The 27,995-nt window shown below is 39.6% G+C and overlaps 1 protein-coding gene across 3 annotated transcripts; it reads left to right on the top strand.

Moving 5' to 3' along the window:
- Window positions 1-257: 257 nt before the first annotated feature.
- Window positions 258-27,222, top strand: sult4a1 (sulfotransferase family 4A, member 1). 3 transcript variants are annotated; one of them, XM_044343789.1, is made up of 8 exons: window positions 258-767; window positions 7,870-8,000; window positions 9,202-9,282; window positions 12,115-12,241; window positions 12,379-12,473; window positions 16,786-16,924; window positions 21,592-21,672; window positions 23,151-23,231. In XM_044343789.1, the coding sequence occupies exons 1-7, from the start codon at window positions 599-601 to the stop codon at window positions 21,621-21,623; spliced, it is 774 nt and encodes a 257-aa protein (XP_044199724.1). In that variant the 5' UTR covers window positions 258-598; the 3' UTR covers window positions 21,624-21,672; window positions 23,151-23,231. The 3 variants fall into 3 exon arrangements, with proteins under 3 accessions (XP_044199724.1, XP_044199723.1, XP_044199722.1); XM_044343788.1 differs by lacking the exon at window positions 21,592-21,672 and having other exon boundaries at window positions 23,151-27,222; XM_044343787.1 differs by lacking the exons at window positions 21,592-21,672; window positions 23,151-23,231 and having other exon boundaries at window positions 16,786-17,164.
- The last annotated feature ends 773 nt before the right edge of the window (window positions 27,223-27,995 follow it).

The following is a 27,995-nucleotide window of genomic DNA, read 5'->3' as shown; positions in this document are numbered from 1 at the left end:
GTCAAGTCTTTCTTTAGTGTGCAGTCTACAGTTCAAAGCACACATAGCCTATAAGACTATCATAGTGTATTATATGATTACCATAAAAACTATGATAACTACTCATATTGAGTGGGCTAGAAGATTCATAAGACTCTATATGACTATCATTATGATTGCTTCCATTAACTCCCTCTTGATTATGGGTCTGTTATAATACAATATATATACAATAAGAGAATAGGATAAGGATTATTACAGCAGTCTTGGTCATTTTATTTATTGGAGTGTGATGATCTGTGTAGGTGTGTTTGGATACATCCCTCTGCGGGCACGCGCATCCTCGGGCCCGGCAAGAGTGGTCCTGATGCTGGCGTTCGTGCGCGCGCATTACATCACTTCTCTCCGGCGTGATTGGCTGTAGGTCAACTCCTCCGCCTGCCGTGCAGCATCAACCGCCCGCCTCAGCATCCCGAAGCGAGCGTCAGCGGCGTTTCAAACCAACAACCTCATCACCATCATCATCCCCATCATCTCTGATTACTAAAAAAAAAAAAAAAAACCTGTTCGTGTAGGTGTGCGTGTTTTCTTTTTCTTGCACTGGCGTCTCGTTTCGAGGATGGCAGAGAGCGAGGCAGACACGCCGAGCACGCCGATTGAGTTTGAGAGCAAATACTTCGAGTTTGATGGAGTGCGGCTGCCGCCCTTCTGCAGAGGGAAGATGGAGGAGATCGCCAACTTCTCCCTCAGAAGTAGCGACATATGGATTGTCACCTACCCCAAGTCAGGTAAACACACCTCTGCGTCACCTCCTGCACGGTGCTCGCTGTGGTTTCTTGGCCGGTGTTCGCTGTCTGCTGCAGAGGCGGCTGCAGGCTTCCCTTGTGGATATCAAAGTTTCATGATATGAAACACTGAACGACCAAAATTTACAGCCAGTTGAGTCATATGGTTCATTTTGCAGTACATATAGGTCACTTTCATCATTAAAGTTGCACATTAGGTCATGCTTCATATTTAATAGCACTGGGTGGGTCACAATTCTATCATAGTTATCTAATATCTGTGTTTATATCGCGCTTGTGCAACACTACAGTATTTTACAGGCCTCTATCAAGCTTTTACAAGCAGCCTGTATTTCATAATCAGAAGCCAACAAAAATGAGTCAAAGTGAAGTGATTAATGTCTGGCTGTAGTGAATCAGTTAGCCTGCACATCGCGGCCATCCACCTTCATCACACGCGCTTTTGGACACAGATGGAAGTTGATGTTTACATCCAGCTTCAGTGTGGTTGCGCAGCGCTGCTGCAGGCTGGCTGCCGTGCGCGGTGCCCTGCTGTGCGCTGGGTGGGTCCGGTCATGTGACGGCTGGTGGGCAGTTGGAGCTCTCTGTCATTGCATGGTGAAGGGCAGAGTGACTTTTATTATTGTCATGAGAATGGTCTTTCTCGCCGTGGTTCAGCGTCTTAGCAGCATGCATGACGACACCTGTTAATAATGGAAGAAAGTGAAGTATGCATAGAGATGGTTATGATCAAATAGGGACGTTTATCAAGAGGAAACTATAACTGATGTAATTTTCCTCTCAGGAGAATCTATCATCACTTAAATTAGTTTAATGAATCTTAATTTATATAATTATACCCTAAAGATTATGTATGCCTTAGGCTACAGAAGATTGGTGCATCTGAATCCATTTCCATTACATGACATACATAGTCTATATGCACCAGATGTTTCCCTAATTTTAATTTTATAAGATTCAATCTACAACCCTAAATATACTGTACATTCACCAGGGTCCTATCATCCTATCATGGTCATTCTGTCTATGGCACAATAACATTCATTTCTATCCATTCATGAAATGACAACTGTGGTTAAATATGTTTTGGGCAATAACAACAGATTAGAAAGATTTTTGCTCATAAAATATCCTTGTGCAGTTGAAATGAGCATTTATGAGTAACAAGTTTACCTTGAAAAACAGACAAAGCAATGCCTGATAAATATGTTGTGGCAATGCCAGCAGCCTAAGGGGTTTGAAAACCATGCCAAAAATAAAAGAGAGGTCAAAGGGTTTAATCGAGTTAAAGCAGCACATGATTAAGTTAAAGCTCATGGTGAAAGGGCTCTACTAGAACAATAAATAAGTGTATGGGCTCAGATGCATGAAAACATTGTGTATGCAGATGTTGGCAAGTGAATCATCTAGTGTAGCTGCACCATACTGCAGTACACATTCTGTTATATGACACTGTGAGAGAAATCAGGATCCAAACTCTCCTGTGTGTAGTGGACCGTGCTGCTTCCTGTTTAGGTTTTGCCCTGCAAGCATAGATTTATGCTGCATCTTCGCATTTCATCCACAGAAGCCTTGTGCTAGCTGTACACGGTCATGATTAATTCAGACTCTCCTGTAACTCACTACCTTTCGTGCTGACTGTGGCAAGACATAAATAAACTGCAGAATGAGTTACTTTTTTGTGAAAGTCTGTCACGAATTGCAAAATCCATGGAAGTTTTGCCATCAATGCAACATATCCTCGCTGTTGTCTCATATATATCCTACAAAAGCACAAAGAACTGTTAATTATGTTGACATTTTGGAGGTCTGTATTTTTCAGTCCTACCAGCTGATTCTGCAGTTATGCTCAGGAGTTGGTGGAGACCAAAAACAGTGTCTGTGTCTGCTGCTAACACCTCAGCCATGACAACTTTATGTCGATGATGTGTTTTCAGCTTGTTGTGTTGCCCGTGAGTGGCCAAAAAATCAGGACACAAAATGCAGATCTCCTTCATGAAAGTTGACTACAATGACCTCCACAACCTCATGTTCCGTTTTGTTGCATAAAGGTCACGCTACTTGTTGTGTTGCCACTAAACATTGGCACTGGATGTAAATCGTGTCCTTAGCCGCATTAGTTGCATTGTGGGTAATGTAATGTAGGCACCAGGTCCTGCTACATTGATTTTGATCCTTCAAAACAATATTCATGAGTCCGACAGTGTTATTGGAGTATTCTCATAAGGTTATGTAAAATCTTATGGTTGAGGTTTAATACATTCTGTTGATGTTTCAGTGTGATGCTGATGTTGTTTGCTTAATGTTAAACATGTCCAAAAGACACCTTATAACTAACAGACTAAAGCCCACGAGAAGCATGTTTCAGCTTTAACTGAACTTTTTTGGTAATACAATTGAACTCAGTAAATTCAGTCCATCTATCTTTTATTTAGCTTGGATAGAAGTAGCTAGGTTGTGAAATGGCCCGAAATTCAGAGAACACACCCAACCCAATATATTACATTATAAATAAAAGATTCAGATTCAGACGTTCCAGGGAGATGGAGGTCCATTATGAAGGCTGTTTTTTCAAGGTTCCTGTTTGGGTGATCAGGGCTTAAAGTATGAAACACATCAGTATGGAAACAGGCACCAAGAACACTCGCTTTCATAACTTCATCACAGCAGGATCTGGAACGTCCCCTCACATTTGTAGACAAAAACAATCAATGCCTGATCTGAACTTAATGTTCTTTCTGACTGCAGAACCAGCATGGAACTGGCTTCTGCTCTGTTTGAAGCTGTGTACACTACACATCAATGTTGCTGTGTTAATCCTGGTTATCTTTATGCTCGACCTTTAAAGGACCTTTTTAGATGGAGACAAATGTGTCTTGTGCTGGAAACCTTTCAAATTAAATAGGACGTACAGAAGGAAATGCGCCAAGCTGTTAACAGGGCTGTTTGTCTTAATTTATGACAAGGTGACATTTTGGAATGACAACAGTGATGAATTCTTTTATAGGCTAAGAATTTTGCTATCCCTTTTGCACAATGGAAGTCAAAAGCAACCTGAATTTATAATTTCCCACTCTCTCATTTCCTTCCTCTTGCTCTGTGTTGGTCTTCTGGTGCAGAAAGCACGTGGCAGGCCACATGGTAGGGATGCTGCATAGCTATGATGCTATTGGTTCACATGTGCTATTCTTGGCCAATGGGAGTAGCAAGATTCTATAAACCAAGAGAAATGTGTTGGGTGCAGTGTGTGTGTTGGGTTTAGAAATGTGGGGTTCTATAGCTTTACAGTTTATGATGGCAATGCATCTATGACTGTTGTGACATCAACCATGCACTCAATCACGTTTCCCTGCAGGTACTATATCTCTGCACTGCACTGCACTGCACACACATATAAATCACTTAAGGTCGGCATAATCAGAAGCACCGACAGAGGTGAGATCATCCTCTGCTCAGAATACATGGACCTTTATCAAGTCTGAGAAAAAGGTGTGGTACTTTATCAGACAGTGAGGTTCTAATGAAAGATACTATCAAGTTGGATGCAATGTTTTTGGAACTTGACCCATATTAGGGCTATAATGAGGCTATACTAGCCTCAGGAGGCTTTACAGTCTGTACAGTAATATAACATCCTCTATCTTTACACCCTTGATTTGAATAAGGAAAAACTCCCTTAAAGACCTTTAACAGGGAAAAAATGGAAGAAACCTCAGAGAGAGCAACAGAGGAGGGATCCCTCTGCCAGGATGGACGGATGTGCAATAGATGTGTGTACAGAATAGACCATGAAAGCACTATTACAGAAATACAGCATGGACAAACAGGATGACAAAATTATAGATGGATTTATAATCAAACTTTATAAAGGTAATACAAATATTGAGATAAAGACCAACTCTGTACAAGAAAGGGGAAATATAATCAGGCATTTTGAAAAACTTAGGTAAATCAAAATTCAGTGATACCATGTATTTTATCAAAATTTAATAAAAAGCATCCATACAAATTCTAATAATGTAATAATATAATAATGTTAAACAGTCCTAATGTTTACTGCTTACATGTGACACCCAAACTTTATATGTGAATGTTGAACATGTCATTCCAAAACAGTGAAGCACTGAAATGCTGCTATACAACTTTCTACAGCTGGAACCTGGCTGCAGGGATTTGCTTCCATTCAGCCGCAAGAGTATTAGTGAGGTTCAACACTGATGTTGGGTAATAAGAACTGGCTTACAGTTGGATGGGATTGACGTCAGAGCAGTCAAGTTCTCCCACACCAAACTGTTCAAACAGTTTATTCTTCTTTAACCAAACTTTACAGTTGCCTATGCATACAGGCAGGTAGCTTTTACCAGTCATCCACCTGATGCAAGTATAGTTTTGAGGTACTTGTACTTAACTTGAGTATTTCCATTTAATGCTACTTTATACTTCCACTCCACTACATTTCAGAGGGAAATATTGTACTTTCTACTCCATTACATTTAATTGACAGCTTTAGTTACCTTTCAGATGAAGATTTGACACAATGGGTAATATAACAAGCTTTTAAAATACAACACATTGTTGATGAAACCAGTGGTTTACAACCTTTTTGGCTTTTGACATCTTACAAAAAGCAGTGTGTAGTCGGGGTCACATTTCACATGTCTATGAGTTGTTAACAGCTCCACCAAATAGTGATTTTTCCCTCTAAACTTCTCACATGCTTTCATTTCAATAAATGTTCAAATGATTGAAAATTTCACCAAAAATCAAAGATTGGAGAAAAAGTCCAAAAACTGAAAACAGATTTGTGTATCAGAACAATCTATTCTACTGCAAATGTTTGTCAATGGAGACTGCATGGCTACCCACTTCATTTTATGCACCTGTTTGCAAAGGATGTGGCTGAGACACCCATTATTTCGAAAGACTGCCAAAATCACTCCCTCATTCACTCATTCACTATGCCTTATATAATAGACACTTAATAGTTAACTCAATGGTGAGCAATAAATTGAGATTTTAGACATCATTAAGCATTATCACTGTCAGCTGTTGCATCACACAACAGTCATTTTTGCATCTATAAAATGTGAGGCATTGCATTGTGGAACTGTTAGCAGGAAGTAGAGTGCATGCCATGGACACTACTTTTATTTGTTACATTATCACATTTTTTGAGAACACTGTATAATGGATATAATAACACACTTGAATAAATTGGCAGGGAGTAAATACAGTGCTTTATATAGAAAATAGGGAGTGATTTTGGATACAGACATGATATAGGAGTAGTCTATCTTGCATGGAAACTCTTTAAGGGTTGATTGGTTGATAGCTTGGTTTAGACATCCTCTGCACTTAGTGTCCTTTTTATTTCTGGCCTCAATATTTTTGGATGTTATTTGGATTTGTAAGCCACAGCTGATGTTTTTCATGTGTCAAACACAACTGGACCCTTTCATGAATGCAAAATACATTATAACTGGTACTAATGAGGAATAAAAGGTTACTGAAAGCTTTTTCAAGAAAGTCTTTGATACATGATATATTTGCATCTTATTATTTGTACTTCAGTGACAGCATGCGGCCAGCCCGAGGCCAGGCAGACACACATCTTCCTCCACTCAGTGTTTTTCACTTCACTGATTTCTGCAGAACACTGGCAAGCTTTCAGGTTGATGGCTTATTAAAAAGCCAGCATGGCTGCGTTGATCAGACTCTGATAAAACCCTGAGCTGTTACCTTTCTCTCAGCTTAATGCAGTGGTGTCCTTCAGGTGTCACATGGAATGGATCTGATAGCAGCCTTATTAGACTCCTGTTTTTCCAATAGAAGCGTGTTAGATGTCAGATTAGACTGGCACATTCAAGCATATCTGCAAACCAAAATGAGTCACAGGGACACCACAGAGAACATTGGCATGGCAACAAATAACCCAGTATTATGATGAGAAAGATTCTGCTTTCTTACTGACGTTGCTGGGTTTGATCAGTAACTGTTGGGAGGAGCAGCAGATATGGGATTTAAAGGCTGCAAGACTGAATCACCAGAATGACTGAAAAAGTGGGAAAAATAAATAAGTTATTTACTGTCATCAACACCTATTGCCACATTACCCTTTAGCAAGGCATACACTGTATACCTGAGCTGCTGAGTGGTCAAAAGTAGAACACTGTAGTAGTGTTCTCTTGATTAAGACCTCAATGGGCCACTTCAGTCTCCAAGGGCCTTAACCTGTAACAATACATGTTATTATGTGTGTTTTGTAGCCCTGCTTGGTTGATATTTCCCTCTTTTACCTTTACAGTATGTTTAAACCTGTATGAATTTATTTCACTTGGGAACAATTCAACAAGCTGAAAACATGTGACATACAGTATTATCAGCACCTTATTTTGGCTAAGGCTAACACATAGGCAAACAATTACAACATAAAGTCAATGCTGAGCAACATTAGCATCAATTTGAAGTCATGTTTCTGTTCACCTGATGAATATAGATCCAATATTCACTCTGGTTTGGTCTCCACCAACTCAAAAATATCTGTCTCTGTTCCACTATGTTTACAACTTTGTCTGCTGTTTGTTGCTGGGCAGGAAGCGTACAGTGGGTTTATCAGAGCCAGGGAATCAGGCTAATTGTGCAGAGTTTGCAGGCTGCAAAACCAAAACAATGAGCTAACAGAGGCTAAAAGGCTCCATGAAAAATGTGAAGTCAGGTGATAATTCTCTGTAGGTTTGTCGCTACAATTGAAATCTTTTGATTCACTCATGGTCGTTTGATCCATTTTTGATATAACAATGTTTATTAGTGCAGCTTAAACCATAGTTTAATCTCAGATGATTGATATCTTTCTCTTGTTGCTTTTTTCAATAAAATGAAAATGCACTGTACATGGGTTTGATGTCCTGTGCTGCAAGATTTCTCTTCATACCCACATTACTTTGATAACAGATTTCTCACAAGATTTCTCTTTTTTTATTATTATTATATGCATCACTTGTGTGGACAGCAACCACTTTGTTAGTTCTCTTTTCGCATTCTCAATTTCATGATAGTCCTCTGGCTCTCTCCTCTCTCTTTGTAGGCACCAGTCTACTTCAGGAGGTTGTGTATCTTGTGAGTCAGGGAGCAGACCCAGATGAGATTGGCCTTATGAACATCGATGAACAGCTGCCTGTCTTGGAGTACCCCCAACCTGGCCTGGACATCATACAGGTAATGTAACTGAAGTCAGGTTAGCAATCATTAGTTCTTTAAGGCATGTAATCATTTTAGAGCTGTAGGAGGCCTGAGTCTGTGGGGCCTTTTAGATTTAGATGTACTATCTGGAAAAATGACAGACGTCTGCATTGTTGGTGGTATACCTGTTGCTGGTTGTAGCAGCATTACAACAAATCAACACCTTGTTTAGATGTGAAACATGAGAGGATGCTGGAGGCTGACTCTTACACCACTATCATCAAAACAAGGCTGACCTTGCTTGCAATCACAAGGACTGTGTGTCCATTTGCTGAATGAGAATGGGGAAAAAAAGAGCAGCACTGCATTATTAAGCAGAAGTATAATACATGTCAACTTTTTTAATCACTTTGAATTGTTTTATTTACTATAAGCCACCCTCCACTCTGGCAATGTGTGAGGCTCTTGTTTGCATGGGAAAGATGGGAAAAGATTTCTTTATAGCTGGTGGTAATCTGGAAGTCCCCTTTCCCACAGCAAATGTAAAAAAATGTAAAAATGTGAAATCGATTTTACACATAAAAGTCAGTATACATTTCATAGGGACTGTGAAAACAGTTGTATAATGTCTTCTGTGCCTCTGGGTGAGCAAATTGAAATAACTCTGATTATGTCATGAGGGTTATCTCAGATTGGGCTTGGGGACAAATTTATAACAGAAAGCCGGAAATACAATTTAGAACTGTGGGATTTGAAAGATGTGGGCTTTTACCAGGCCAGGAGGGCAGTAATATTAAAAGATGCTATGGGAGATGTGGAATCCAGCGTTTTTAAAGTTTGACCCATAGGGACTAAAAGTCAGGATATCTCAGTGTCTGCTGGTTCATGTTCAACCTTTTTTTTTAAAAAAAATCTGTCACAGGCAAGTCCCACAACTTCCAGCCCAGTTTTCCTCTGAATACAGCCTTATAGTCATACTGGATGATTCCTCACAATTTATGTCCCATGAAGTGCCCATACAATTGACTACATATCATAAGAATGTACTCATTAAATTTAAACTGCTGACAGTCACACAAACAGGACAAGCATATTCATTGAGTGAAAAAGTTTTCCATGAAATCAAGCAACAGATTACATATATATGAGTTTCTTGAGCAGATAAATTAAGAGACTTCTGACACACCAGACCATTCTGTGGGCTTGATAAGTGAATAACTCCTTTGTGTTTCCATAGGAGCTGACGTCCCCTCGTCTGATCAAAAGCCATCTTCCCTACCGATTCCTCCCCACAGCCATGCACAACGGAGAGGCCAAGGTCAGCCATAGCTTTTTATTGCAGAAGTTTTCAGATGATGATTGTTGTTGCCGTTATCTTGGTGTCACATATTTACAATAAGTCAACGTATTTATTTATGATGATAAACTTATTGATTTGGAATATCTTGAAAAAACACTGGACCTTAAAACAGGAACAGTGGAGCCAAGAAGGTTTAAAAGTAGCAAAAAACAAAAAAAACCAACCATGTTTTTACTTCAGCTTGGAGTGACAGTTGTTCTGTGGGGGAAGGAGGGGTTCTGCATTTCTACACCACTTATTAAGTCAAGAAACAGCCACCTGCACTATAGATCAATTAGACTGAGGGTGCTATGGAAACCAAGAATACATCAAGAATAGTATATTGCAAGAAAGTTTCAGAGTGACAGAGACACAGAGCATCTCTGTAACCATAGTAACTTACTCTCACTCCTGCCTGCAACTGCACAGCGCGAGAGGAGCGGGAGAGATGCTGTGCTGCTGCCAGAAGAGTCACTGACTGAGATTATTCTGAGCAGCATGCATGGGCATACATTACAATACAGATTTATATTGATGTATATTTCTCGCTTTCCCCCTAATGGTCTGAATAACTCACTGCTGCATGGTGCTGCTGTTGTGCTGTGCTGCTCTGTCTTATCTGTCCATGCGCTCTCAGTGTCCTCTTTTCATGCTGCACCATTATCAGTTACAATTTTGTTTTTCACTGTGTGAGAAAATAGAGGCATGAGTCTCACAGTCAATGCATGAGAGTTGGCAGCCCTGAAAACCAGGCTAGTCAGTTTTAAATTATAGATAACATTCTCAGTCCAGGTATAATTTCAAACTAGCCATACTAGCTAGTTAGCTAGCAAGGTTTCCAAGCTAGCCTGCTGACTGTCCAACATCATGAGAGCCAAGATGACTGAAAAATATAACATTTAGATTTAGATTTTGACCCGCTGTTGTTCTTTGCCATTCAAATTTGTCGGTTAGCTAACTTGTGCTTAAAAAATTAAACTAACACCACACACAGGAGCTGTAGCATGAAAACCATCTTAGCAAAGCAGAACCAGCAGCTTCATGCTGTGTCTAAACAGAAAGCATTTCAGTCATGTCTTTCAGTCGTCTGTCTCACATGTGTCTGTAGACACACCGTGTGTCAGTGAAAGTGGAAAGAGCTTGACTCAAACAGCATTTGTATAGTAACCCCCAAAGAACTGTGAGATTTTGGCATAGACTAAAAAATATGGACGTAGTCACTGTGACGTCACCCACTGGTTTGTGAACTGCTGTTTTGAAGCCTCGAGTTTATCGATTTGACCATCACCATCTTGGATTTGGCGGTCGCCATGTTTGATTTTTGGAGCCAGAAGTGACCATATTTGGACAAGAGGGTGGCGCTGACCATAGTACTAGCTGCTAACTTGGTTAACACGGTGCATTTACAATCTGTGGTTAACAGTGATAATGCTAGGACAGGCCTAAAACCGTTAAAACAAAATGCACTCACTAGAAAAACTGATCTGACTCACTGATGGGTCTTTTATTACAACCAAACACCGAACAAGACTTTTTTTTAGGCAACCACAATATTACGATTAACTTTAGTGAAATGAAAACACACTGTGAAATAGCAGCAGCTACGCCTATACGTTATGGTTACGTTACGTAAGCAACGTTGTTGCCGTGGTAGCGACTTGTCAATCACAAAATAGCCACGCCCTAAAGCATACGCTGCTTTATTGTCTATTTTACTCTAAATGGGGCCATAATTCACAAAATGAACATCATGCTGTATTGAGGAAGAACTGAAACTAGCGATTGAGACCATACACTCATTAGGAAACAGTTTACTGAGGTAACAAATCAAGAGAGAAGTAGGGTAATTTTCTCATAGACTTCCATTCAAGCGGACTTCTTTTTGCAACCAGTGGAGTGACGGTCATTAGATAGGATGTCGGTTTTTGGCACTACGGCATTGGCTGCATTTTTCAGCCCCGGAGGTTGCTGCTTGGATTTTGGTGTAGTGGCCACAGTCGGAATTGCAGGTCACCTGACATGCTCTGGCTACAAAAGATTTTTTACCACATACAGTACAATTGATTATAAAATAAATGGCTGAGCCACACAAACACTCTAGTATGACTCTTGTATTATCACAATTTGAACCTTAGGCCCAAAAAATTTTGAAAAGTCTCTAAGAGCTGTATCGGTAAATTATTTTCATGCCATTCATGTGTGTGAGGAGCCAGCAGGAAGTCAGCTGGCTTGCTCGTGCTCTATGGGCCCAACAAAGTGAAAGCCTTAGAATATTTGAAAAACTTTTATTGAAATGAATGCTCTTGGAACACAGTGTTCAGTTCTCTTAATGCATCCATCATTGCTTAATAGCAGTCTCAAAACCGAGTCCTGCTTCATTTTACTTTGATACAGATCCAAGCACAACTGAGTGGAAAATCTAAGCATAGAAGACATTCAAATAAAAACACACAAAGGACAGGGTCCATTGGGATCGGGTAGATAATTCCACTTTATTTCAACTGGGGTTTTTGTGGCTTTGGGCATAGTTTCTATTTGTCGCTATGCCACCAAGTTAATTGCTGAGCTCTGGGAAGGTAGCTAAAAGAAACTTTCAGAAACAAAAGCTGGTCCCATTAAGGTCAAGCTAAACAAATATTTGTTCCTTAAGAAGCTCTGCCACCAAACTATTTGTTTGGTCTCCAAAATGCAATCTGAGACAACATCAACCATCAGTTCAGATCAATAACCAAAGTTTACAACAGCATATCATGGAGCTAATATTATGTATCTACTGTGACTATAGTGAATACAGTTGTGGCTCTTTTCTAGGTGATCTACATGGCTCGTAACCCTAAGGACCTGGTGGTGTCCTACTACCAGTTCCACCGCTCTCTCAGGACCATGAGCTACCGGGGAACCTTCCAGGAGTTCTGCCGGCGCTTCATGAATGACAAGCGTACGTATGTAGGTTACTGGAGTAACACTGTGATCTCTCATCCAGTTCAGTTCACTGAACTCCTGTACTGTCTGCAGACTATTAAAAGTTCATCCAGCTCTCTTTCTCTTCTTTGTCTCTCTCCCTCTCTTTTGTAGTGGGATATGGTTCCTGGTTTGAACATGTTCAGGAATTTTGGGAACATCGTATGGACTCTAATGTCCTCTTCTTGAAATATGAGGACATGTACAAGGTAACATAGATGTAGATCATCACTGTCTGCTGTGTTTTTTTTAGCCTTTGTGTGCAAACTGTTATCTTAACATTGTGAAACTCCAGGTCATAACCCATTAGTCTGGCCCCTGTAAAAATTGCTACTGACAGTTTGGTGCAATTTAGATAGGAAAAGTAAGCGGAGCTGCTGTATTGATGGATGTGACTGTGTGTGCTGTGCAGCTCTCTGCTGGGAAGTTCTGAATTATAGTATAATATAATATTCATTCTCATATCGTTTTCCATGCAGCCTTCATACATCAGTGAACCAGTGTTCCGGCAGACAGAAAGCTATGGCAACTGAATTACTATGGAAGCAAATTGGCTAACATGGTCACTATGCACACTTGCTGCCCATCTCTATATGTAGAGTTACATAAAATTGTTGTAATGTGAGGAAAGGTGCTTGTCGCGACCACACAACAGTGTCAGTCAGGGTTTACGCTCATATGAGAGCTTTGAGTCTGAACTGAAATGGAAAAATTCAGGACTGAAACTGAAAAAGGGAAGAAAAGTGGAGAATATTGTAATCAAATGTCGCGGTCTTGTATTTATTGTAGTTTTACTGTAGGTTTTGCCTTCGAGGTAATTTTTGGTTTCAAATTTGTTTGTTTTTTTCACTTCAAATTGAACTTTTTCTTTTTTGATTCTTGGGAGATTTTGTTAAATTGTTAAGAAACAAATCTAATCTCATACTTTTTTTTTTTTTTTTACCTGTATTTATACACTGAAGGGACTTTATGAGCATGCATTCTCTTCACCCTTAAACACTTGCTTTTACTGTGCTGTCATTGACATGTTTTTGTGGACAAATATAGTTTTTGCCTTGCTAGCAGTGAGGCCTAGAGATGGCAATATTACAATGTTTCCTGTTCCTGTTACATTTCAAACTTCTCTAAATCTAAAGGACTGAATTATTTTAGTTAAATCTCAGTTGACTCTCATCATGAAGCAGTAATAGTAATAATAATGAACTTTATACAGCACCTTTCAAAACAAAGTTACACAGTGCTTTACATGGAAAAATCAAACGTGATGATATAAAAGCATATATGACTTTGTCAAGATCAACACCAGAGAGCAAAGATCTGTTTTTTTGATGCTCAACTGATGGAGGAAGCATGATGCATGAACACTCGTGATTGTTAAACAAGAGGTCGCTGTGTTGAAAAGACAGTTTGAAAATTATTGGACTGACACCCGTTTGGATTCAGTTTTGACTCATATAAAACTGCTCTGACTTGGACTTCGACGTTATTTGATATCATTCTCTTGAAGCACCACCAGGCCAAAACTTTCACTTGCAAACAAAAGAATTTGCATCATCACCATTATATCTTTATCATGTCTAATCAGGAGGTTGACTTTCAATTTTCTGAGGACATTTGTACTCCGAGGGGTCATGAGAATGTTATTTCATACTATTAACAAGACAAGCTAAGTTTCTTGAAATCAAAAGACATTCTTAGAAATTGTCAGAAACAGTTGACCTTCTTTCGTCATAACAAGCTCATTTTCCTCTCGACCACAGGAGATCAAAGGTTGCTATATTGAGGCCAGGACTGAGACAACATGAGGTTATATATGTGAAGACGTTACATGTGTGTCCTCTCTGGTCCCCTGTAAAAGTTATATAGATAAGATATTCACATGTAGATGCTGCATATTACAGCCTTAGTCTGCTGTGGAAAAATGTCTTGCTTAAGGGCAACTTGACAAGTAGGAATAAGGTTTGTCATTCAGTTTTTCTGCCTCGTTTTCCTAGATTCTAGGAAACAGAGAGATCATGATTGTCAGAGACTAGGCATGCCAAGGAATCTTCTCTTTTTTACCTTTTTATACCAGAGCAAACATATTTCCTCCCAAATTTAAGCCCCTTCCTCAGCATTGTTCGTACAGCTGTAACCTGTTTAAATCTTCCGGTTGCTCCTCTATACTTCTTTCCATGTGACGTGGCAGACACATGTATCCCAGCTTTTGTTCAGAACATTATTGTGTAAAACTTTCCAGTCAAAGAAAAACCAATGCTAAATCAATATTTGCTCTTTGCTTTGCCAAAGGTCCCTTTTTACATTATCTGGTCTTATCACATTTACAAGGCACAGACTCACACATGTCCTCTCCTCTGCAGACAGGCTTTTCTTAGAATAGATTTCTTAGAACTGAAGTGAGATGCTCAGTGTACAAACAAAATGCTCTTGTAAAAATGTTGGTTTAGACCATTGGTTTTAGAATGACTGTAACCAAACCTTCCTGGTTGAGTTTGTACTGTTCAATTTATTTACATGCAAATAAATATGAATTTCCACAATTTTAACCAACATGAATCAGGTCTTTTACACTGACCTGGTTGGTTCTGTTACAATGTATAAATCACCTTTTCCACTTTAAGGCTGTAGATCAGTGACAATGACAGTTCCGGGATGCTTAAAGAAAATAGATATCTAACTTACGTTGCAAAAAAACTATTGTATCGTATTTCTCTACCTCATTGTACATAACTTACTCTGCACCAACCGGCAGACAGACAAAGTTAGCAACTAGCTGGAGAACAAAATGGAGCATTTAGCAGCTAAAGAGCCAAATATCCCCCTCAGGAATGGATGTAGACAAAACTAGAGCAATAAGGAGAGTGAATATTGGACTTACATTCATTAGGTCATTAGTCACAACAACTTTATAAGACCATGTCAATGTTGTATTTAGAGCTTGTGTTGTCAAGTGTTTAAAAAGGCATTATTGCTGTTTTAAAGGAATAGATCAACATTTTGGAAAATACACTTTTAGCTTTCTTGCTGACAGTAAATGAGAAATGATTGATACCACTCCATTGAACCTGCAGTGTGGAACTTTTACATATAAATCAACATCTGTTACATTCAAGCCCTTGCCAGACGAGTCCAGACAATGCCGATTAAGCCTATCACCCCTAGATAAATCTATCTGTATTTCACCATATACAGAGTTTTTAAATCTCATGTCGGGCGCGACCAAATATGTTTTTGAGCTGGTGGACCATCAAAACATATCCGTTTTTACTGGCCCTCTCTGTGTGCCTGTCATTCGGGGTGTGCATGAGAGCGTGCTGCATGCCTGTGTCAGGCTGGCCGATTCAGACCAAATCAGACTGTGCAGCACAGCACTGCAGGGTTGACATGTGGACATGTTTATTTGGGCTCTAGAATGTAACCGTTGTGAAACAATCAGAAAATAATATTTTATTGATCTGATTCAGCGGCTTAATCACTGCTCCCTCTCTTCATTCACTCTCATCTTTTTAAAAATGAGTCGGAAACCGAGAGAAAAGTCTAACTTTATTTTTAACGTTATCAAACAAAGAGAAATATCCTCCCCTGGTCCTAGTAATGACTTTGTACTCAGGCAATCACAGCCAAGTGCCCTCCTCTACTCTCACTGCCAGAAGGGGGGGATAAGAGTCCCGCACTCCAGCTTTAAATTTAGTAAATTTGGAGCTACAGCCAGCAGCCAGTTAGCATATTTTAGCATAAAGACAGGAAACAAGGGGAAACAGCTATGCTGGCTCTGTTCAAAGATAATGAAATATCCGGCTACCAGCACCTCTTAAAAATGAACACCTTTGTTCAATCGATTCAAAAACCAAAGTGTAAAAATTAAAGACATTCCTGTCAGCCTCAACTATTTTGTGTTTGGTGCTAATTAGCAAATGTTAGTATCCTAACACTGTAAGATGGTGAACATGGAAAACATTATACCTGCTAGAGCATGTTAGCATTTATGTTAGCACTTAGCTTAAAGTCCTGCTGTACTAAAAAGGCTCAGAGCTGCTGGAGTGGTTGTGGTGTTGTTTTCTTGTTCCATCATTTGTATAACAGTTTTGGGTCAATATCTATCTGAACCTGCCTTGCACACACAGACACATATCCTACACACACACACACACACACACACACACACACACACACACACACACACACACACACACACACACACACACCCATGTGCAAACAGACATGTGTACAGTATATAACCCAGGGCAGTAAACTGATAGCTTATATGTTACTGTTCCAAGATAATGTATTGTCCATACAAAGCTGTACATTTTGTCCTACAACTGTCATGTCTGCAGTCAATGTTTCTCAACTTTATGCCATATAGATTGTGTAAGAACAGGGAACTGTGTGTTCACTATGTGTTCATGTGCCATATCCTCTCCCCTCCCCTCCCCTCCTCTCCTCTCCCCTCCCCTCCCCTCCCCTTCCCTCCCCTCCCCTCCTCTCCTCTCCTCTCCTCTCCTCTCCTCTCCTCTCCAGGATCTGGGGACGCTGGTGGAGCAATTAGCCCGGTTCCTGGGTGTTTCTTGTGACAAAGCTCAGTTGGAGGGCATGGTAGAGAGCTGCAACCAGCTCATCGAGCAGTGCTGCAACTCAGAGGCACTGTCCATTTGCAGGGGTGAGTGGGAGAGAAGAGAGAAGAGGAAGAGGGAAACAGAAATAGAGAAGAAAAACACGAGACTGCTCGGATTCTCTGGTCTGCTAACCGGGCAGAGTTTTGAGTTTCTGGCTCCCTGAGGACCAGCTTGATACTTGTGGGAGAAAGGGATTTTATTGTTGTCGTTGCACTCACGCTGTGGAGAAGCATCTCCAAACCATAACATCAGAATGTGCCTTAAAAGCATTGTTATTACACTTTCACTGCATCTGACGTGTTCTTTTAAAAAAATTTTCCCTTTCCATTAGCATGTTAGCACAGTCTGGTGTTAAACCCTGAAAACCTTTCAATGGATAGTTTTCAGCTGCAAGTGACCCTGACTCAAGTGACATCACCTGAGCCCTTTTAATCGCTATAAAAATTCCACCCTCTAAGTGCTACAACAGGACTGTGAATTCAAAACAGTGCGGAGAAAATGTGTCTAAACTATAAGTTTAAAGGGAATGTGTATTTTTAGTTTCTGTGTGCATATGGCAAACAGAAGAGACACAACCATTTCATTGTTAAACACAGTAAACAAGAAACAGTTCAAGGAAAACATAAAGCTTCCAGGACATAGCCCAGTTTAAATTTTCATGAAAAAGAAAAATCCAATTCCTGATAGCAGACTGGATGAAATCATCACAGTGGTAATGCCAAGTTGAATACATTTGAGAAAAATATACAGCCAACTGAGCAGGATACCGGGAGGAGAGAGAGCACAAATGCGGTTAATGTTCTGCTTTTAGTGCCAGTGGATCAGCCCTGATTCATATCAGTGATCTCATGATATCGACTCAGCCACCAGAGCTCCTCTTACAAAGCTATTTAAAGATGAGGAGGTAGAGAGGTAGATCAGAACTTTTAATACCAAAAACCTATTACAAAGACACTTCGGTGTTATTTTTGATGCTCACCAACTCCCGCTGAATGACACTTGACAAGATATTAACAACACTACAAACTGCAGCCTGAAAAAAGTCAAGCAGGTTGAATCAACACCTGAAAGAGTCTCATGAAAAACCAAACATTATAACCAAACTGATAATGACCTTTATGGCTATTGTACTGTGTTGTACATACAGCATCCCAGTATGAGCTTTGAAGGGTAAGTTCACCCAAATTACACCCCAAAAATATTTTTTTCACTTACCTGCAGTGTTATCTATCCATGTTCATAGTTTTGGTTTTATGTGTCCAGGGTTTGTAATGTCCACCACAATACAATGAAGGGGATTGGATTTTTTTATTTTCTTTTGTGGGGTTCAGTTTTCGTTAAAGACATTTTAAAAATTTAATCAACAACTTCCTCCTCCATAAACAGTGTCACTGCTACTTGTGGATCATCCACAGACCTCACTGTGAACAATTTTGATTGGATCTACTTTCTCCCAAAGAAATAGTCCCTATAAAAACAGCAGTGCTTGGGCTGCTATTCACCCAACTGGAATCTTGGCACTTCTGATATGTAAATAAATTAATAAAAAACTGAAGACTCAGACTAACAAGAAACTCATTGAATTAACTTGCTGTTGTGACTTCCCTATTCAAGTTATCACATGAAGGTTGGTAGTAATACCGAGCCACCTCTTCTGTGGTCACAGACTATATTTGAAGAAGGCAGTTGATTTGTCTTTACTGTTAAAAACAAATTCAAAATGTTATGGTCTTCCCTTAAGTGGCAGTCTTTCTCACTGTAATTACTCTTGAGGCCAAATTTATGATATCTTCAACCTTTCTTTTGAAGCTCACTTGGAAAAATATATTTGTGTACACTGGACAACTACATAACAAGACTAATGAATCTACAGCCATGCTAGCGGCTCTGTGAGATTACACTTAGGCACAGCGGTGCTTTGAGCTAAATGCTAATGTTAGTATGCTAACATGTTCATAATGAAAATGCTAATAATGATGCAAAGCAAGTATAATGTTCACCGTGTTCACAATCTTAGTTTAGTGTGTTATGTGCTAATTAGCAATAAACACAAAGTACAGCTGAGGCTGATGGGAATGTCATTAGTTTTGCAGGTATTTGGTCATATAATAAAAATAAAATATAATAAAAATATAATAAACCAGAGAACTGGAGAAAGTCAAACCTTCACATTAGATGAAAATTCAGAGGAAAGCGAATAAAGTTATTTATCCTAGGGGACACAAATTTGTGCACCAAATTTTATAGTAATCCATAGTTGAGACATTTCACTCAAAACCACAAATGGTGGCGCTAGAGGAAAAGTCAGAGGATCACCAAAGCCATTAGGATTCATTTTCTGAGGATCATGAATGTCTGTAAATGAGTTAATGGCAATTAATCAAGTAATTGTTGAGATATTACAATCTGGGTGAAAGCGGTGGACCACCTGACAGACATTGCCATCCCTAGAGCCAAGTCACTAGCTTGGCTAAAAATCCTGCATCTTTTCACCTTAGATAATACATTACATTTACTGTATTTCAAAAATGTACAGACTGTCCTCCCAAGAAAGACAAGAGCATCAGTTGTTTCTCAAAAACTGATCAAAAACAACACAAACATCTTCAAGTGACAAAGCCCTCTAGTAGCCCTCTGGGAATTATGACTACTGGAGGAAGTATTGTGACATTGTTATAAAGCCACAAAGTCCAAGGGGGGAGGAGGTAGCGGTGGTGGGATGGGTCAACAAAATGTTGGACTTTGACATCGGAGTCAACTGTTCACGTTCTGTGATCTACTAACAGTCAATGTTGGTTTCTTTTAATGACCAATCTTTCCCCATCCTTAACCACATGGTTATCATTGTAATCATAATGGCAAATGTGCCCTATGCCTGTCATTTGAACCCAAACCATGATATTTTCCTAACCCAAATCAACTTGCTGATTTAGATCAAAAAGGGATGCCAGATCAGAAAACCCATAAATGTGTCATTCTGAATGGCTTAATGAATGGTTTAATTTGGAGGAAATATGTTATCTAAGACAAAAGCTATAGGGTGTGCAGCTGCTGGCTCAGAGTGCTGGTAACTTTATTTTTCAATTTCAAGCACAGGTCTGTGGTTTATCTTCAGTAACATGACCACTTTTTTCTGTTGAATCAAAAAAACATACAAAATTCCATTTATATCCATTATATTCTTAGAGACAGACATCTCAAAACCTGGACCGATAAAACCAAAACTGTCTGCATTGCAAGGCACCCCTAAAGATAAGAAATGAAACATGGTTTCATATTTCATCACAATAGAACCTCAAAAATATCAGCATCTCTGACAGTCTCATTAAAAATCAAACTTGACGAGTTTAAAGGAATAGTTTGAAATTTCAGTACATTTTCCCCTGTCTGTACACTAAATATGAAGCTACAGCCAGGAGATGGTTAGCTTAGCATAAATACTGAAAGCAAAAACAGTTAGCCTGGTGTAGTCCAAGGCAGCAAAATCCTTCTACCAGCACCTCTAACACTCACTCATAAATACGTTATAGCTCATTTGTGTGTGAAAGTGTAAAAAAACCCTTTTTTTTGGTAGGAGTGTCATGTGCTGGACTATTTCTTGTTTTTACCTTGAAAAGAGCCCCCTGCTTTTATGCTAAACTAAGCTACCTGACTTTAGCTTCATATTAAACAGATAGATATGAGTGGTTTATCACTCTTATCTATAAGCATATTTCCTAAAATGTCAAACTATTTCTGATTTTGTACTGTGTAGTACATGGTTCTTATTCTCTGGAACAGCTGTAGGGATCAATGAGTTTGTCATTGAGAGCTAACTGAGGTCACTGACCCGTAGTGAACAGTGGAAGTGCTCACTTTAAATAGGATACTCTATGGAAACTACATACTGCACAGCAGGTGTGGTCATCTGATATAGTCTAAATACATTCAAGCCTCACCTGCTCCCTCATACTGTATACTATAATGAGATTATAATTAGACCAGGATTAGACAGACAGGGACAGCGAGAGGAGTCTTGACACCACTTTCACAAGATGTTTTTCCCTTTCACCTAGCCTTGCCGGAGTGTTTTGACATTTCATTACGCACATATGCACAATGTCTGACCATGGTCAGGTGATGTCAAAGTAAGCACTATGACCCCTGAGGCCCTAGACTGAGCTGAGCACCTGACTTTGAAAGCAGGACAATTATATATGGAGAAACTATTTACACATTGAATCCTAACACTGTTACAATGGAAGACACAGGCTTTATATTACTTTCTTGACAATTTAACCCACCATTGATCTTGTCATATATTAACATAGATCTGATTTAGAGCTATTGAAAGACCTCAATGGTAGCTATCAATAGATAGAATATACTGTATTTACATGCATATCAATAATATCTACATGAGTTATGGGAACCTTTAACTTCTCTACATAAATATGAGTGTTTTTTCACACTCACATACTCAGTCTGAGCTGATTATAGCACCACTACAAGGCTAAATGTTGCAACTGCACCACATATTGCATTTCATCCCTGATTTAACCCTCTTTGAGTTTCATTGAGAAGCCATTTACATTCATTCTCTAATTTGTTCTAGCCTTTTTTTAAAAAATTTTGGTTTATCTTACCATTCCTGTTCTAATTTTGATGTTTACTTATGGTTTCTATCATCAGTTTTTCTTCTGTTTTCCCATCCGATTTTGTTTTCTTTTAGTGCATGGAAGTCTGGTGTCTGGTCTGCTATAGGCTTAACACACAGCTGTCAGTCTGATCTGTCTCACACACGCGGCAGCAGGTGAGTCACTGCCACATCGGGCTGCATTCACTCTGCAGGTGGAAAATGTCAAATAAGATATAATAAGATGCTTTTAGTGCGGAAAAACAACATCCATCAGAATCAGTAAGATCAGGGGTTTTCAAAGTCTGACACTTTGGGCCCCCCTCAGACAAAATCAAGATAAGTACAGGTTTCATTACCTTAATTGTCTCCACTGCTGTCGCTGCAGTGATTTCGGATTATATAGTGGCCCAGTGAACTGACTTTCATCAAAATGCATCCATGGTTGCTCGTAGGGATGGCAGTTGAAAGCAGAAAGAGAACATGTAGTGTCCTTGTAAAGGTCCTATTAATTTTAACTAAAATTAAATTATTAATATATATTCATCTGGTTCTTTTTTTGTCTTAGTTAACTATGTAACTATGTATGTAAAATGGTGTTGCCAGCTTCTTTCCTAATGTTACTTTGAATGTGAGGAAAAGATATAGATTAGTAGTGCAGCTGCATCTCTTGAGAGATGACTGTCAGTCTTATTCTAAACATAAACCCGCTTTGATACTGTGAAATCAAATGTTGTGGGAGCTGTTCATAGTTTCCAGGGCCAGTGTAAAAATCATACTATCCGTGCACTATGGAATACATATAAGATACAGTACATTTAGCACACACCTATGAGTTGGTTGAACTTCAAGCTGTATTATTGTGTTATCACAATAACGTTATTTACTTCATTTTGCATAATGGCACTCTCATTCTGTAAATGTTTGCTTGTTTGATAACACGGTTTCTTAGGTTTCATAGCAACCTAACACAGTTTGTAGGCTACACAATATAAGCAGCTTCTGCACTGTATGATTCCACAATGTTGAAGTAGGTTAATGGGTTGAGTATGGGCCACATTTTCAAGTCGTATAAAACCTCTCAAGATATAGGCTATGCCAGCTGCACTGCTACTCTATAGTTTTTTTCCCCCCGCATTAAAAGTAATGCTCCAAAAGATGAATGCTTCTTGCTGCGGACACAATTTCACATACGTAAATAGTAAACTAAGAAAAGAACCCAGATGATGGGTATTGATTTAAAATGAATTAAAGTAAAGGACACATACATGTTCGCTTTTTGTTTTCAACAGCTGCTGTCACCACTGACGCATTCAGACAAAAGTCATCAGTTAACAGGGCCAGTCGTTGATCTGAAACACCGTCATGCATCTGTACCTCATGTAGTATATTTGCCAACATCCCTCCCTCCACACCCCCCTTAACTCTCCTGTTCCCCTCTGAGCAGTCTATTGTCAGATGAATCATCAAAGTTATGTGTTTTTTTTTGTTACATCAGTCTACATGCAGAGCAACATCAGCAGGGCCACAAGTGTTTCAGTGAGGAGAGAGATTAAACATTTTTTGCCCAGAAATAAAAAAAATTGAAGGTATTATTTTTTTTCAATATTTAAAATCCTAATTATCTTCCCTCTCCCTGTGTGTCCTCCATTCAGGTCGTGTGGGTCTGTGGAAGGACATCTTCACAGTGTCAATGAATGACAAGTTCGATGCGATGTACAGACAGAAGATGGGCAAGTCTGACCTGACCTTTGACTTCTGCCTGTGAGGAGCGCCTCACCCTGCCCTCCTCCCACTGATCTACTTGAGTACAGTCAACAAGTGCACACCTCCTGCCAAAACCCACGCTCCTACGTCTCCATTCAATCAACCAGTCTGAAGTTTAATGATACAGTCCGACAGTGGGATTACACTACAAGACTTTTTCCAGAATGCAGTCTGTCTCGAGTCATCAAAAACCACTCCCTTGTGGACTGATCAAAATGAATCTAGATTTATTAGGAGTTTATTGAAATTTCTCAATCAATAGTAAAACCAAACCTCCCTCAACCCCTACCTCCACAGTATGTTCCCACTGCTGTGTATGTATATGTGTATATACTGACCAGGGTTCGACCGATATAGGGCGGATACTTATAAGATGAAGTATTGGTCAACCTTTACGCCAATGTTCAAAATCCTACAATATGGCCGCATTCATAGCTAAACTCAAGCTACGTGCAGATATTTGTGACTGAAACACACGTCAGCATGCCCAGTTCAGCTATTTAATTCTTTCATGTCACGATTGTCCCTCTTCTGGGTGAAATTGCTCTGTCCGTAATTGGCCGATACACTAACCAGTTAGTAGGAAGTGTTGTTCAACCACATCTAAAGGCAAAAGTGTTTATATCTATTCCAAATGGCCACATTCAAAGGCAGCCTGCTGTTAAACTGTAGGGTTGAGACACAATAGTTGTTCAAATTGGGATAACAGCGCAAACCTTAAGACAGTTTCTCCTCAAATGTTTTCTTGGTGTTGCACTCATTTGTACACAGAAAAGTAGAATAAAAAGAAGTAGCTGCGTGAGGAATGAAAAAGAGATGATAGTCGGATTGTCAGTTTTGGAAAGTTACATAACTTGTTGTACGCAGCCACCCCAATTAAGACATCAGAAAGTTGGGGTGGGGGGGTGGAGGATTTCAGACATTGTTTGACGATCCATGAAACACTTTGTTCGAAGCATACTGATGCCTTAAGAATTCTTGAATCGCTTTTGGTCTGGCCCCTCGACTGAGACCACTTTGGCTTGGGAGACCCCACCAGAAGCTATTGCCCCAGCAACACTGCTCCCGCAATTCTCGGAGGGGTTGGTAGGGTGTTTGGGCTTGCCCTTAGGGACTGTGTTAGGGGCTTGGACATTTCAATGGACTGAAAGGAGCTGGTTGAGGTGGTTCAAGCCCTGTGGACGCACTCCATGTCCAACTGGGAAGAGACCCGGGGCAGACCCAGAACATGTTGGAGGGATTGTACTTCCCATCTGGAGATGCATCAGGATCAGCCACTAGGAGCTGCAGGAAGTAGCCAGGCCTAGAGGCCTATGGCCTACTTTGCTTAATCTGCTTCTTCTGTGACCAGGTTACATGGTAATGTATGTGCTGTCCACAAGCCCATGACGACACCCCTATGACATTTCATATGCTACCACCAAATAGTCAACCTTTTGTGTTAAACTTACAAGTGGTGAAAATCCTCCTTTTTTTGCCCTAATGTTTTTGCCCTAACCACAGAAAAAAACAGGCACTTGGGCCATATAAAAGGCTACTTGGGTTGATAGAAGGGTGCTTAGGGTGCTCAAGATCACCATCTAATGTCAAAAAGAAAACATGGATGTTTCCCTTTCAGCCACAGATATATCCTGCTTAAAAAGATTTCCAATAAAGGGGAACTTTATGTAGTCAGCTAACACTTCGACTTATGGTTGACAGAGCATATCAGCCACAAATATCTGTGCGTAGCCTTAGTGTTTCTCTCTGATGTTTCTGGTTGTCAGGTAGATAAAACTTCTGAAACATTTACACCATCATAAAACACTAAAACTCTTCAGGGAAGCCCAGACTAATGAAACAGTTTTAAGGTTAGGAGCTCTGTAGTTCAGGCCACCCACACCTATTTATTGGTGGGGAAACTGGTATACATTACTGCCTGTAAGTGAGAAATGAACTCATCCAGCAACACCTTGCTAAAGCTGGCCGCTGGGATATCTTTTACTGGCTTGGAAAACATAATTGAGCAGTAACAAGGAGAAAACAAAATACGCAAAGAGAATTGTGGTTGTTACAGACAACACCAATATCAGGCCATTATTCTGTCAAACCAATATTGGTCTCACCCTGATACTGAGTGCGATAGTTGTCTTGATGCATCAGTGGCTCTGAGCCAGATAAACGCATAGATGGTAATTGTACGAAGCAAAGCCAAATCTGTAGAGAGGAAGCTTATCACGACTAAATCATCCCAGCAGCTCAGTGTCACAGCTGGGAGAGTGAATGATCATGATTTTTTTTTTGCTCAAAGTGCTGCAGGATCCTCAGCCACCAGCACTGATTGTCACTGTACACTTATGTATGAGCTTCATGTGTGTGTATATGTGTTTCAGATAGTGCAAGAGATAGTTATGTATTGTCAATGCTCAGTCATACCACCAGAGTGCATCAGACTTCCCAGGCTGACTTCAAATTTAAGGATTTGTCAGTTATCCTTAAAGCCCTAAAGCCAAATTTACAAATGTTGAACTTTGGTGCACCCTGGTGGTAGTATTAAAAATAACACAGTGGTCAGTTGAATGAGCTGAAAGCAACACAAAGACGTCACCACTTGGCTTTAGGATGTTAGGATTTCAGTCACTCTACAATCAAAAGTTTATGCCATCAGAATAATTTGAAAGATGCTATAATCACATAATAATTCTACACAAGTGGCTTTAAGGAGTAACATACTCAACTCTTCACTGGCATTTTTGTCCAGTATCCAAACATGTTGGTTATATTAGCAAGCTGTTGTTGCACTATATTTACTGTATGTCACCAAACGTGGCTCATTTTTCCCTCTGGTGGTCAAAATAGAAAATATGTCATGTATAAAGGCTAATTTTAGACACTTGTCTTTGATGTAGACAGACTGGGTGCAACAGACAGTTCATTAAGATCCAATTTGATGACATTCAAGAACTTTTCAATGACTTTTAATGTCTTTGTGAATTACATTCAAGATCAGGGCCTTGACATTAGATTGCTCTAATATAGACATAACAGGGGAAAGAGCTAAGGTGTACTGACAAATTGTTTTGTTTTAATCAGTAAAATACTCTCAAGGCCCCAATATTCAAAAATCAGTCAGTGGAATCCTAATGACGCCACTGGCCACATGTTTTTTTGCGTCAATTAGGGCAATTTGATTAAACATTTAAGGAAAATTTACCATGTGAGCATAATATACTGTATGTAAAGTCTTAAAGGCTCTCTACTCCCACTGCCTTAATTTGGTATTGTATTTTAGTGGTAGTAACAAATAGCAGTGAATCAAATTACGTACAAAAGTGAACCTGTGCTTTTGGAATCCCTAAGGGGCTGGGACCTGCTTGGTAATCCAGCTTTGGTCCACACACTGTTTTCAAGGCCTATGTCCACCATGCTCACCACTGATGTGAATCTGTCAAATCTCTGTTTCTCTCTTTTCCCAGAAATGTCAGGTTTTGGCTGCAGGAGATGAGAATGCGGAGTATTAACCCATAACCAGCATTAACTGTATTCTGCGACTCACTGTAGTGTCACAACAGCAGCAGTATCTGGAATCAGACTATTAACCTGAAGCATCACTTACACATGAGAACCCTCTCTTCTTCCTCCTCCTCTTCCCGTTGCCACAGTAGTTTCCAGTCCAACAGACCAGTCCCTGCTCTCTAACAGACACTTGTGAATGTCTTTATTGTGTGGATGTAAATGACAACGTCAGCACACACTCGTCATGCCTCCTCTTTTATGGCTGCTCATTCTTTCTTTTCATTGTTCTTTCTTCTGTCACTCTGTTTACAGCCGTTGGCAAGGCTTCAGCTGCCCATCTGCACTTTTATGGTTTGTTTGGGTTTTTATACATGCCTGTATCTGTTTCCTGGGCGTCTTGCGTTGTATTTTACATGCTTTGCTTGCTGGTTTATTAATAAAGTTGTGTCTTCAGGCAATATCTGATGAATGCATTCTCTTTCTTTTAACTCTTCAGTGTCTAAAGTCCTGTATGAAAATTGGAAAATGAGAGTCAGCGAAATAAAGTGAGGCTGGTAAAATAAATGACATACAGTACAAATTAGGAATATACAGGATTGTAACATGGGGTAGGAGACACATGCACATCCATAAATTCTTTGCTGGGTAACAGGAATCTGCACCAAAACCTGAAAAAATGCATCCTTTTTCTTGACCACAAATGGTACTCAGGTAAAGGTGAGGATGTGAGCAGTGTTGGAATGTAACTAAGTACATTTACTCAAGTACTGTAAATATCAAGTACAATTTTGAGGCACTTGTACTTCTCTTTTATGGTACTTTGTACTTCTACTCCATTATATCTCAGGGGAAAATATTGTCCTTTTTACTCCACTCCATTTATTTCCCAGCTATAATTACAGTAGCCTAAAGCCACTTTTTGGTTCAATATTCTATATGTTAAATGATCAATTTATAAAATATGCATTGTTATAGATTAGACCACCTAACAGTATGCATTACTATAAATGCAGAACAGTTAACAGTACTTCATTTTGATACTTTAAGTATAATTTGCTGCTCCAATACTTACATACTTTTACTTGTGGTAACGTTAAGTAAAAGATCTCAGTACTTATTTCCTGATTTTGCAATGGTGGACGAGGTGTTGAGATCTTTTCTTGCATATAGATCTCTTCTCATCTCTTAGACTATGTGACTAAAAGAAGAAATAACACTATCTACCTCTCACTGAGGGA

Source organism: Thunnus albacares, chromosome 23 (genome assembly GCF_914725855.1).
Source record: "Thunnus albacares chromosome 23, fThuAlb1.1, whole genome shotgun sequence".
Classification (NCBI taxonomy): domain Eukaryota; kingdom Metazoa; phylum Chordata; class Actinopteri; order Scombriformes; family Scombridae; genus Thunnus; species Thunnus albacares.
The sequence above is the reverse complement of the archived record's forward strand: the minus strand, read 5'-3'. Positions and strand labels throughout refer to the sequence as shown.